We start from the raw sequence: 13,362 nt of genomic DNA on the forward strand, positions 1-13,362 counted from the left end.
GGAGGAGGGGGGGGCTGTCTCTTCTTCCTCTGCCCACCCTAAGTAGGCTAGTACTTTTTCTTCCAGGCAAGTAAAAGGGGGGGGGGAGGGATTTACAAGGCTGCACCGAATTATACTTTATTCAGCACAATGCATTTCAACAATTGAAAAAGAACACACTGAAAACAGTGTGTTATTTTGTTGTTTAGTTGTGTCCGACTCTTCGTGACCCCATGGACCAGAGCACGCCAGGCACTCCTGTCTTCCACTGCTTCCTGCAGTTTGGTCAAACTCATGTTTGTAGCTTCGAGAACACTGTCCAACCATCTCGTCCTCTGTTGCCCCCTTCTCCTTGTTCCCTCCATCTTTCCCAACATCAGGGTCTTTTCCAGGGAGTCTTCTCATGAGGTGGCCAAAGGATTGGAGCCTCAGCTTCAGGATCTGTCCTTCCAGTGAGCACTCAGGGCTGATTTCCTTCAGAATGGATAGGTTTGATCTTCTTGCAGTCCATGGGACTCTCAAGAGTCTCCTCCAGCACCATAATTCAAAAGCATTAATTCTTCGGCAATCAGCCTTCTTGATGGTCCAGCTCTCACTTCCATACAACACTACTGGGAAAACCATAGCTTTAACTATACAGACCTTTGTTGGCAAGGTCAATTTTGTTTTACAGTGCCCCAATGAAGAAGTAATCAAAACATGCTGGTCTGAAAAAAGTATAATTTAGTCCACCTTCAGATATTTTCTGCTGATGTTCCTCCACATTATGCAAAGCAACTGGCAGGAGCCAAGTGTCTGATAACAGGGATTGCAGCTAGGAGACAACTGTTTACTGAAGTTGATCAAATGAATAAGGTTTTACTGATGCAGCTGACAGGTCTTTAAATTGATACGCAGATCTTTTATATTTCTGTCCCTTTTGCAGTCTTCTCTGCCACCCTCTCCCCATTTTGGTGCTTTGGGGCAAATATTGTTGGTTTTTTTAATTAAAAATTTCTTGTTTTACAGAAGTATGTGTAATGTCTCTCGTTTTTTTTTTCCATGTAACATTTTTACAAATCAGTTTCATTTGTTGAGACATTGGGGGGGAGGGGGTGAAGATGGGTGGGGGGGTCGGGTGGCGATGTTTCTATTTTGCTTAATGTATGTAGGGTTTGGTGTCAGCGTTGCTCGTGCTGTTCACTTGTGTTCCTTTGGTGGTGAGAGAGGTTGGGGTTGGCCTAGGGTGTGGCTGTTCATTTGTGGTTGGCTGTGGTGGTCTTTGTTTTCGTGTGTGAGTGGTTCAGGTTAGCCATATTGATTTGTATGCTGCTGGTGGATTACTGTCATTATCTTGTTGGGCTGTGTATGTGATAAAGGGGAGCCATACCGGGGTAAAGGCATCTTCTGTTTGTCCCCGTTGTGCCTGTTGCTTCTTGGGAGTCATTTATTGTTGCATTCCATTCTGCAGGACATAAGGTGGGGAGTCCGCAGCAAGCTTGCTGATCTCTACTGCACGGAAATGCATATAGATAGATAGAAAATATGCAGAATTTCCCCATCACTTATTCCAAATGAGATGGTAGGGAACTTGTAATGTAGATAATTCTTCATGATATAGTTCCTTCACTTTTTATTCTAGCCTTCAGGAGTAACGTAAATGAATTCAGAGGGGGACACAGATTAAGGAATTTATATGACAAAGAAGTCCTTTGTTTTCCATTTCCCTCCCGGAATAAGAGTAGTGTGAAAACTCTGAATAATAAACACAGCATAGCTGTCTTGACATATTTAATTTAAAAAAAGAATGTGAACATTTATTTTGGTTATTTCCATGTGTAAACAACACTCTTTGGTAAAAACATTTTTTTCTTTTTTTCTCTTTTTTTTTGGAAAAAACCCTTCTCAATATTGCATAGAAAATACACACAAGCAAACAAAACTTTATATATATATATGTACACATACTTTCATAAAAATAGAATACATCTTGGCAAAAATTACTTCCAGAGTTTGTTACCACCTTATACAGTGTATTGACACCTAACACATTGCTTGACCAAACTTGCTAGACTTTTCTTCTTTTTAAGAAACCTGTTTGGGGGTAGGCAAAAATTCCATCAAATCAAATTTCTTCTGTCTGCTTTTAAAGGGGAAGAAGCTGTGTTTCTTTGCTTGCAAGTCCACCACAGATTCCCTGCTTTAGTGTTCCCAAACTGTGCACCTTATAAAGCTTACTACAGAACTCAAATGTATTGCATTAAACAGTTTTAATGTCCGCGTAAGAGGAATGTTACTATGCAATCATTTTCTAAGGTACTAAGCACTAAGCGCGGGACAAGAATTCAAAGCAGATGGGCTCAACTATTTTTGAATTGCTGCGAGAAAGGCCTGCCAAGAGCAACGTGAATTCTGCTTGTATCTGTTCATCCCTACAAAGGGATCATTGTAAGCATATATCTGAGAAGATTAAGTGTGAATGTGACAGTTGTTTGAAGGCTTGCTGAGTACTTGTGATGGCAGGCCAAGGGCTTGCCCACACTGGGCTTCAACCATGAGTTTGAGGCTGATTGAGCCCAACAATTCTGGGTATTGTTCACATGACAATACACACAACCTCCCCTTACTGGGACAGTGAAAAGAAGGCAGTTTGCATTCCTCTTCAGTTAAGGCGGCACCAGAAACGTTTTGTGATCTGAGGGAAGGAGGGGAATCCAGAACTTCTTCTTGTTTCCTTTGTAGAGTACAGTCAAACCTTGGTTGTCGAACGTAATCCGTTCCGGAAGACCATTTGACTTCTGAAATGTTCTCTTTCTGAGGCGTGGCTTCCGATTGGTTGCAAGAGCTTCTTGCACTCAAGCAGAAGCCGCGTCAGACGTTCGAGTTCTGAGGAATGTTCGAAAACCGGAACACTTGCTTCCAGGTTTTCAGCGTTCAGAAACTGAAACGTTCGACAATGGAGCCATTCCGAGTTCCAAAGTTTTCCTCCAAGGAAAAGGAGGACATTATTTCTGCTTCTCCACTTCTAGCTGCTCACTGAAGACTAGATAAAGGGCCCACCTAATAATATTATGGGGTAGTGGTACTGAAGCATGGCTTTGTTTCCGATGCAGAATGGAGCTTTGTTTGTGGGGGCCACCTTGCCAGTTTCAATTTGCAAATTGGGGCTTTGTGCAAAGTTTGCTTCTGTGTAATGTATGTAACAGCCCTCAGTGGTGATACCTGCTAGTAGATGACAAATTAGTAGTGTCTTAGTTTAGTGTTTGTGAATATCAAGAAAATTGTGTTTTTCACTGTGGTAAGAAAAGAAGAGGACAGCAAAAACATTTAAGTTTTTCAAAATCTTTGTGGCAATTTTGCTCTCTTTGCATATCAAGGAGATACTTGCCTACCACTTTGGGACCACCAAATTACCACCTAATTAGAACTTCTAACTAGTTCTGAGTCAGCAGAACAATCTTTGAGAAGTGACTGCTCCAGTGTAATAAATAAAGCAAGTGGTTAAGATTCCAAGGAATCGTGGATTATGGTCATTTTTGTCAAGATGGAATGATGGCAACAGATTGGCAGCCAGAGGGAAGGAAATAAGGGTAGAACATAGCACCATTCTCCCCCCACAAGTTGCAAGGTCTGTTTTAAGATAAGGGACAGTGATTCTGGAAGTGGTGACACCCAGCGGCACATAGGCATGTGATTAACATACTTTTGATTACTGTCGGCAGTGCTTTTCCTAGTATGGATAAGCAGACACAGCTATATAAACGATGAAGGTTGTTTGATATTCAATGGCTCCGTCGACACTGTAAGACAGAGCTCTGACTCTCATCCTGTACGTCTCTGGTTCCCGCAGAGGCCTGGTGGTGTAAACCACTCCTTTCAAGTTCTCATCTCTGAGTGCAAAAGGAATTGTCAAATCCTCGTTCACCATGAGGAAAGTTGTCCTCGGGTGCATCACTCCGTCTTCAGTGTAAGCAACTAGTCGGATTAAATCCTGATTGGCAGCAATGCCAAATGGGAGGGACATAAATTTGTATTCCAAGGCGTAAGGACTCAAGGCACACTCCAGATCGTTGGGTGGGCAGTTCTTGAGGCAGAACCTAAAATAAACACAACTATGAAGGCCTGGGCCATGACTGCATTGGAACAGCAATATATAGTGAAGCAATTGTGCCTTTTAATTCATAGAGCACCACTCTCAGGTAAGAGATAAGAACCATAGGCCTGTAATTTTATTTATTTAAAATTGATATGCCTTTTTTGTAAAAACAAAACAAAAGCCCTTTGTTCTTCAGAAACCAGGCTCAAACTACATGTTCTGGGAAAATGAATAGGTGGTTCCTGAATCTCCCTGATAACATGTAATCGAAAAAGTGAATGATGTGATGGGACAACATTCGCATTTTCCTGCATATTGCACCACTGTGTTCACCTATTGCTTAGAAGGAGAGGCAAAAGCTAGCATGATGTCAAATATATCAAATAATAACGGTGAGAAGTGTGTCAGGTGTCTACATGTCTCCCAACAGCCTATAATTTGAGCCTGTTACCCCTTTAGCTAAAGAAGTGTGGGCAGATTTTTAAAAATCCACTTTCTTTCAGCCAAAGACACTGAAGACAAACAGAAATTGAAGAATTATTTCTTCCCCTACCAGCTAAGACCTAGCCACCAAAGATCAGGTAAGTTAAATGGCTTTTTGGTGCATTCAACACATACTTATTGGAGTTCCCAGACAATAGGGAAGTAATGAAACCTCACTAGGGGTTGTTTAAAGATCCAGCTTTGTTAAGAGGTGGAAAGGCAAGGCACACATATATTTTAAATAAATTCATAAAATGTTACCAACGTGCATATGGTGCATGGATGGGTAAATTAAGGCAGCTTTCCTGCTGGTCATAGAGATCACAGTGTGATACAGAGGACGGACCCCTGGAGGACTGGCAAAACCCAGTCCATTGAATTATGCCCAGAGGTCTCTAACAGCCCCCTTGGGGGCCAGGGGTTAGGGATAATGGGAGCTGTAGTCCAGCGACATCCAGATTCCACATCTCCTAATCCAGGCATTGGCAAACTCAGCCCTCCAGCTGTTTTTAAGACTACAATTCCCATCATCCCTGACCTGGTCCTGTTAGCTAGGGATGATGGGAGTTGTAGTCCCAAAACAGTTGGAGGGCCAAATTTGCCTTTGCCTGTCCTAATCTATAGGAGGCTATGCCAAAAGAGTCAATGTGTTCTTTTGGAGCAACACATGGCAGGCACAGTGTGTGCTGGTGAAAGCATAGAAGGAACTTAGCCAACACATGATTCGAGCTTTTTTGAGGTCAGAAAGAAGAATTGCAGTGTATATAAGACTATTCCATGGACTGACCTCTTATGTAAGCAATCAAAAAAGCAATCTGGAAAAACTAACACGACTGAATAGGAAACATACCCAGAAAGAGGATCTCGTTGATAATTTGGCGGGCAAGGCGTATCTATACACTGATAGCTTCCTCTCGTGTTAAAGCACATACGGTTTGGTCCACAGTGGATGTTCTGTTCAAGGCACTCATCTATATCTGATGGGTTATCAAAGGAAAACAACAGATAACATCAGATAAGCAACTCATTGATTTCAGGTTATGTTTCACCCACATAGTAACAAGTAAACTCAAAACTCTCCCAGCCCATAGACAGCAAAGGTTTCTTACCAATAATAAAAACGTAAGGCTGTACATAGGGATGGACAGAGCTTTAGGAAATAAAGCATAGAAATAAATAAGGGATGTGGCTTTCTGCTATGCAAATCTCGCATAAAATACCACTTGCTTATTATAATAAAGGATGCTGGGAGAGAGCACAGTTCTGCCCTTCCCAAAAAAACCCCCTGAAATGATACATTCCACAGGCATAAATAAGGACCACCATTTAATTAATTAATATCTTAAGATAGGTTCTACCTACAGTGGTCTCAACATCAGCTGCAGCAGGCTAATCTAACATCTGCTACGTGGCTTCTGTCTGCAAAGGCCTTTATGAGCTGGATGGTGCAAATGTTATACTTCTCATATAATATTTCCTTTATTTTCTCACCTTGGCACGTTTTGCCATTGGGCATAACCTGATAGCCAGCTGGGCAGAAACACTGGTAACTCCCTAAGGTATTCCTGCAATCATGCTGACAAGCATCCCTGTTCTCACATTCATTAATATCTGTAAAAAGAAAAAGAGGGGGAAAGTGGGGGGTTGAAAACATACAATATTGAAGCCAACGGACAAACTAATAACGAAAAATATATTTGATGCACATCTACAGAAATTAAATTCTTACGCAGACATAATATCCTGAACCATATGAAGGCTATGCATCGCTTTATGTATTTTTCTTAGATTATGCACCTTAGGAAATTTGAAGAATGCTATCCCAATCAAGATGTTTGACCTTAAGTCAAGAGCTCTAAACTGTTAGACCATGAATCTTTGGCTGATGCTCTGAAGGCTGGCAAGGGTTTGAATGAGCAAAGTCAAAAGTCACGCATGTCTTCTGGAAGCCACTGAGCTAATTAATTTATGGCTCCCCAGAGGCAAATCCCTCACTGGGAACAACTGCCTCCCTCACACCCTCAATGAACTCAGCTTCTTACACCCAGAAAATTAGACAACACTATTGCTGAATTTGGCAACTTTTTGGGGGGGAGGGTTGGGTAGCCACCATAGTAAAGCAGCAGAATTCAACTCACAAAGTCAAGATGTTGGAAATGAGAAACTAGGAGACAGCTAAAACCTTTTTTTAAAAAAAGTTAGGGCTTTGGTTTGAGCGAGGATATGAATTTTGCAACATCAATCCAGGTGTTGCAGCACCTACACCTGTTTTAAAAAGTGATTTTTTGGGGGGTGAGCATTGTGCTCCTCTGCCCCTTAAGTTGACACCATCCAATTTTGAAGCCACACTCTGGACCTCAGTCTAGCTTCTCAAGAGAGTTTCTACAAATGCCCCTGAGAGAAGTTCTCATTCCATGCACTTTGAATTTTTCCCCAATCACCTGGCACATGGGTCAAAACTCTAAAATACAGTGGTACCTCGGGTTAAGTACTTAATTCGTTCTAGAGGTCCGTTCTTAACCTGAAACTGTTCTTAACCTGAAGCACCACTTTAGCTAATGGAGCCTCCTGCTGCTGCCGCACCGCCGGAGCCCGATTTCTGTTCTCATCCTGAAGCAAAGTAACTTAACTTGAGGTAATATTTCTGAGTTAGCGGAGTCTGTAACCTGAAGCGTATGCAACCTGAAGCGTATGTAACCTGAAGCGTATGTAACCTGAGGTACCACTGTATGGAAATACATAAATCTGCCCATCAGTATGCAAAGTACAATTGTTTTTCAACCATTTCAACCCAAAGCAGACCTCATTTTGAAGATAATGTTTCTACTGGACCACACCCTGGCATTCCCTCGCTTTAGACCCATTTCCATTGAGGTGAAGAGCAGTTGGGTGCATGCAAAGCTATCTGCAGTCAATGATGGAATTTATTCTTACCCAAGAGGGGGGGAAGAAGAAAGAAGACTGATATACCCAGAAAAGGACAGGGGGACACTAAATGGGTTGGATATGCTCTGCTCTGCCAAAATATCTTTTCAGTTGTTTGGGGAGAAAGTGAAAGTTACATATACAGCGGTACCTCAGTTCTTGTAAGTCGAATGTTTGTGTTTTCGAACGCCAAAACCCCAGAAATAACTGCTTCGGTTTTTGAACGCTTTTCAAAAGCCAAACACGCCACGCAGCTTCCGTTCTGAGTTTTCCGTGAGTAAATGCTTCCAGAAATGCATGCTTTGGTTTTCGAACGTTTCGGAAGTGGAACGGTCTTCCGGAACAGATTACGTTTGAAAACTGAGGTACCACTGTATTGGTAAAATCTTATTATAGAGCATCTATATCATATCTGTGTGCAACAGCAACCTAACAATAAGCTGAATGAACACCATAATGGAATATGCATATTATGTATTATATCTCTATACACACATACACTTGACATTTACCTATACATTTGTTATTTCTTGCCTCATAGCCTTCAGGGCAAGTCTCTCTAAAATTCCTTTTAGTCCTGGAGATGGGACCTCTGCTGTTCCTATACTCTGAGTAGGAGCTGTAGAGATTGGATGAGTGCCTGACATATTGCTGAGGTCGGTAGTTGTCTCTCACGGGGGAGAACTGTGCATAGTTATGGCTATTGTAATAGCTGCCATAATCTGGCAACCTCTCCAATCCAGCGCATGATTTGCCATCGCCTAATAAATGTTGTCCAGGGGGACAGATACACTTGAAGCTGCCGGGGCTGTTGGAACATTGATACGCACAAGGTCTAGGCACTTGTTCGCATTCATTTATGTCTGCTCGTGGGACGCAACAAACCGTGTGATGTGGGGAGGGAGGGAGACAACACAAAACATTAAAAAGCACATCAGTCTGCGCAACAATCTGAAATTACAAATGTGATCCTGATATCACAAAGCTCTCCCCGCCCCCCTGAGCTACACACAAAGCATGCACTGGTCTTCCTGTTCACAAACATTAACTTGGCTGCCGAAAACTGCCCTTGACAAGCTTAGTAACACAAATGCTGTGTGACCTGTAAAAGGCAATAAATATTGAGTAAAATAGAGGCCTGGGTGAGCTTCTCATTGCTCTAGGTCCCGTGTCCCCAAAGACAAAGCTCCTAAGTGTGTCAGGTCCACTCCCTAAGAGGGTTTTCTGAACATGTTAAGATCTGCAAACACCTGTTCTGCAAGGATTGTACTCTTTAACCTAAGACAGAGGCTTCAATCCTATACACACAGGAGTAGCCACACTGAGGACAGTGGCACTTACCATATTTTTTGCTCTATTAGACTCACTTTTTCCCTCCTAAAAAGTAAGGGGAAATGTGTGTGCATCTTATGGAGCGAATGCGGGCTGCGCAGCTATCCCAGAAGCCAGAACAGCAAGAGGGATTGCTGCTTTCACTGCACAGCGATCCCTCTTGCTGTTCTGGCTTCTGAGATTCAGAATATGTTTTTTCTTGTTTCTCTCCTCCAAAAACTAGGTGTGTCTTATGGTCTGGTGCGTCTCGTAGAGCAAAAAATAGAGTACTTTTAGCATGCATGCACAGGGTTGCAGTGTAAATTTTTTCCCCTTCCCTGCCATCTAAGAAATTGTAGGCTCTTGCAAACATCAACAAAGAAATAATGAAAAATAAGCGGAAAGGCACAGAGATGTGTAGCAAGCTGGTTTTAAGACAAGCAGCAGTTTAGTCAGTAACAGAACCTTGAAAGAAGCTAAAGGAACACAATTGCTACGTAATGGACATCATGCTAAAACGTTTGTTAGTGAATATTCCTTCTTTTAAAAACAAACGAAGCACATTTCACAGCATTCTTGAAAACAGTTCGTTTGGAAATTCAGGTTTGCTTTCTGTTATCGTAGCTGCTTTTCGTGCCAGACAGGTAAATTTTATTTGGAAATGATACAGCACCAACAATGGCACGTTACCTAATTAGTGATGGATTCTCAAGTTATTTTCAGCTAGCGATGTTACGAGAAATCAGATAGGAGGCCTCAAAATTCTAATCTCCCAGATCGCTTCTCCCCGTTGCCGCCCCTTGGTTCAAAAGGGGTCCGGGGACAGAGGGGAAGGTGGGGCAAGCTTCGTTTTGCGAAGGAACCCCATAGGGGAATGCGTCTTGCGAAGCGGCTAAGAAAACGAAAAACTCCTTCGTCTAGCGAGTTTTTCGTCTTCCGAGGCATTCGTCTTGCGGGGTACCACTGTATCACTCTTAGTCTGCTGGCTTCAGCGAGAGCTGAGCAGAGGCTCTTGCTCTGCTGGCTTCTCAACGAAGCAAGAGGAGGGACGGACAGGAGCAAGCAAAGCGAGAGCTGCTTACATGGCTTCTGTCCCACTTTGCGCAGCTCTCACTTTGCTTGCCCATCCCTCCTCCCACCTCGCTGTAAAGCAAGCAACGCACCTGTCCCGGTGTCTCCTCCTCCTCTTTTACAGCGAGGCGGGAGGAGGGATGGGCAAGCAAAGTGAGAGCTGCACAAAATGGAAGAGAAGCCATGTAAGCGGCTCTCGCTTTGCTTGCTTTAAAGCAAGAAAAGTGGGAGCCGCTTACATGCCCTGCGCAGAATATATTTTTTCTTGCTTTCCCTCTCTAAAAACTAGGTGCGCCTTATGGTCAGGTGCATCTTATGGAGCAAAAAATACGGTATTTTCAAACAACAATTCTTGTTTATAAAGTTAGGAGTTACAAATACCCTTTTCCTTGTTTACTTCCTGAACTTTTTCCCAGTAAACCTCATGCTTTTGGACTGAATTTTGACTGCTCTATATACCTGAGGGAGCATCCTTACGCCACTGATCGTCTTTGCTTTTGTCTTCGTTTATCCTGGGGAAGTTAAACAACACCTCTGCTGAGTGAGCCTCCTTAAATTTTGCAATCCCTGCTCTATGCTTTCTGGGAGAAGATGATTGACTTGGAGCCCAACCTGTGTATAAAGGAGAGTGCTAGCCAATTTGCATCAGGATAAAAATGTTGGAAGGCCCTGATGGTGCCTTGAAGTTACAAAGCCAGTGGGAAGACTAAAACAAGGAGCCCACTGAGTCCAAGGCCAAGTGTAAGATGTTGCTGGGACCTGGAGGACTGAAGTTTATTTGGAGCCACAAAAGGGAGATAAAGGAACTGTGGCAAGGCAGAACAAGCTGTACTGCATCCCTGCTCCCTGCACATGTGATTTTGCTTGCTTGTTTTGACATTTACAACTGAATACATCACTGGGGGCGGGGGGCATTAATATACAAGGAAATTTTGTCATTATATGCAGAACAGCAGCTCAGATAGTTAGCCCACAAACAAGCTACATTGTCTGGCACCAAGTACATGCAGTGCAGAGCGCTAGCCACTTGTTAAGGAGCAAAATAAAGCAAGGAACCATGCAGAATTAAGATTTGTCCCAAATTCATCTTGCAACATGCATGTCATATACAGTGGTACCTCGGGTTAAGTACTTAATTCGTTCCGGCGGTCCGTTCTTAACCTGAAACTGTTCTTAACCTGAAGCACCACTTTAGCTAATGGGGCCTCCTGCTGCTGCCATGCCGCTGGAGCACAATTTCTGTTCTCATCCTGAAGCAAAGTTCTTAACCCGAGGTTATATTTCTGGGTTAGCGGAATCTGAAGCGCATGTAACCCGAGGTACCACTGTAATGTATAGCCACGGTACATGCAAGCTTAGTTTTACTTGGTGTGATTTAAATTATTTCAACAGTCACATTCCCTGGGAATTGTATGCATTTGTGCTTGAAATCAGCCACTCTTATTTAATTTTTTTTTCAGTAAGGTCTTTGAGGTCTAATTAGTCGTGGCTGAAGCCTGCTGATTTCAAGCAGTAGAGCATGTTAAACCCTTTTGTTGGATAGGCATAAGCAGCAGCCAGAATCAGACGGTGGGTACCAGAATAGCATTCATGTTTATCCAACCCCTGCTTCTAACTTACCCATACAAGGTCTTCCAATGCCATGGGATCGGTACCCTCTTGGGCACACACAGCGGTAGCTTCCTCGTGAGTTTTCACATATCTGGTTGTAGCGGCACTGATGTGTACCATCTCTGCATTCATCGATATCTGACAAGGAACACAAAATCTTTAAAAGTAACTGTACTTGTATACAAACACTTGATAGCAGATATTTATTATTTATTATTCACATAGAGCTTAGCTACAAGGTTACCCAAAGTTGTCCCCCCACTGTATTTTATTTTGTTTGTTTTATAATTCCTCCATGTTCATAGATGAATACTATTCTCTCATAAGAGTGTGTTTTGCTATCCAGAATTCAGCCTCCTCTTGGGGTCTTGGATGTTAATACAGTGGTACCTTAGTTTTCAAACGACTTGGTTCTCAAACGCCGAAAACCCAGAAGTGTGTGTTCTGGTTTCGTAACATTTTTCAGAAGCTGATCAACTGAGCTGTTGGCTTCTGGAATGGATTAAGTTTGGCGATTTTGTTTTTGCTATTTATTTTGCATTTTTGTTTTTCAGGCTTTTTCAATTAATTTGTTTTTGTGACTGTGTGGAACCCAGTTCAGCTACTGATGGATTGATTTTGTGACTGCGGAAATGGATAAAAGCCCCTCATCCAAACAAGGACTATCATCAGTGCAAGTAAGAATTTTTATTTTTTTTAAATTAAATTATCTACAATACTGTCTTATTTATTTTATAGTACAGTACATTGATCATTGCTTTCATTTTGTGGATCAATGGTCTTGTTAAATTGCTGTTTTAGGGGTCGTTTTTAAAAGTCTGGAACAGATTAATCCGTTTCGCACAACACACACACATGCAGAGTAAAAGTGTGTGTGTTGTGCCAATTTCTGATTCGTGTAGCTGTTCATGAGTATAACACATGTTTATGATTTTGGGGATATGATACCCATTACAGTGGTACCTCAGGTTAAGTACTTAATTCGTTCCAGAGGTCCGTACTTAACCTGAAACTGTTCTTAACCTGAGGCACCACTTTAGCTAATGGGGCCTCCTGCTGCTGCCGCGCTGCCGGAGCACGATTTCTGTTCTCATCCTGAAGCAAAGTTCTTAACCTGAAGCACTATTTCTGGGTTAGCGGAGTCTTTAACCTAAAGCGTATGTAACCTGAAGCGTATGTAACCTGAGGTACCACTGTACGTAGGTCACAAGTGACATTCACAAACACAGTGGAAGGAGAGGGATGAGGCAGAAGCAGCTGGAGATCTCCTGATTCTCTGCTACAGTCTGACAAGAATGCAGAATAGAAAGAGACATACCTATACAACTTCCATTTTCTGCTTTGGTCATTCCATTTGGACACAGATCAATGCATTTATAGCCACCTCGTGTATTCTTGCAATGCTGGTCAAGTCTGCATACATTTTGTCTGCATTCATTCACATCTTTAAGAAGACAGAAGGTTCAGTAGCTAAACTGATAGCATTATGCTTTCACCTCTTGGGTGAAAATCCTTGTTTTACTTAACTTCTCCCTCTCCCATATACTTTTGTGAAGAAATCTTTATGTTGCTCAGAAGAAAACGGCTTACAATTTGCATGTGGCACCAAGGTCATATGATTTGACCTTTTCCTATTGCCAAGTGAAATGGATATTAACAGAGACGTACAGCAAAAGTTCACCCTGTCGCATCTGACTTGGGCTGCATTTCTGGTTGTTGTAGAAACATGTTTTGCCTTAAGACAAGGGTGGAGAATTAGATCTGGCCAACGGGTCAAATGCTGACTGTCCCCATCTCCCGTTAGCCAACTGTGGCACGTGGGTGGGGCTGCTGCCTGTCAATCACCTGACATCACAATGACCTCAGGTGGCCCATTTTCCTTTGCCCACATGATTTACATCAATCCA

The 13,362-nt window shown here is 42.5% G+C and overlaps 1 protein-coding gene across 3 annotated transcripts in view; it reads right to left on the bottom strand.

Moving 5' to 3' along the window:
• Positions 1–3,089: 3,089 nt before the first annotated feature.
• Positions 3,090–13,362, bottom strand: part of HMCN1 (hemicentin 1) — a 301,360-nt gene continuing 291,087 nt past the window's right edge. For 2 of the 3 annotated variants that reach the window (XM_081914788.1, XM_081914790.1), the window contains 6 exons: positions 12,774–12,899; positions 11,465–11,593; positions 7,975–8,325; positions 6,029–6,148; positions 5,388–5,514; positions 3,090–4,055 (listed from right to left, as the gene is read on the bottom strand). In XM_081914788.1, coding sequence (XP_081770914.1) covers positions 3,689–4,055; positions 5,388–5,514; positions 6,029–6,148; positions 7,975–8,325; positions 11,465–11,593; positions 12,774–12,899 — 1,220 coding nt within the window. In that variant the 3' untranslated portion in view covers positions 3,090–3,688. The remainder of the gene's footprint in view (positions 4,056–5,387; positions 5,515–6,028; positions 6,149–7,974; positions 8,326–11,464; positions 11,594–12,773; positions 12,900–13,362) is intronic. The other variant, XM_081914789.1, reaches the window with a different exon arrangement.

The sequence above is a fragment of the Podarcis melisellensis genome, assembly GCF_964234715.1.
Source record: "Podarcis melisellensis genome assembly, chromosome: 6".
NCBI classification, from domain to species: domain Eukaryota; kingdom Metazoa; phylum Chordata; class Lepidosauria; order Squamata; family Lacertidae; genus Podarcis; species Podarcis melisellensis.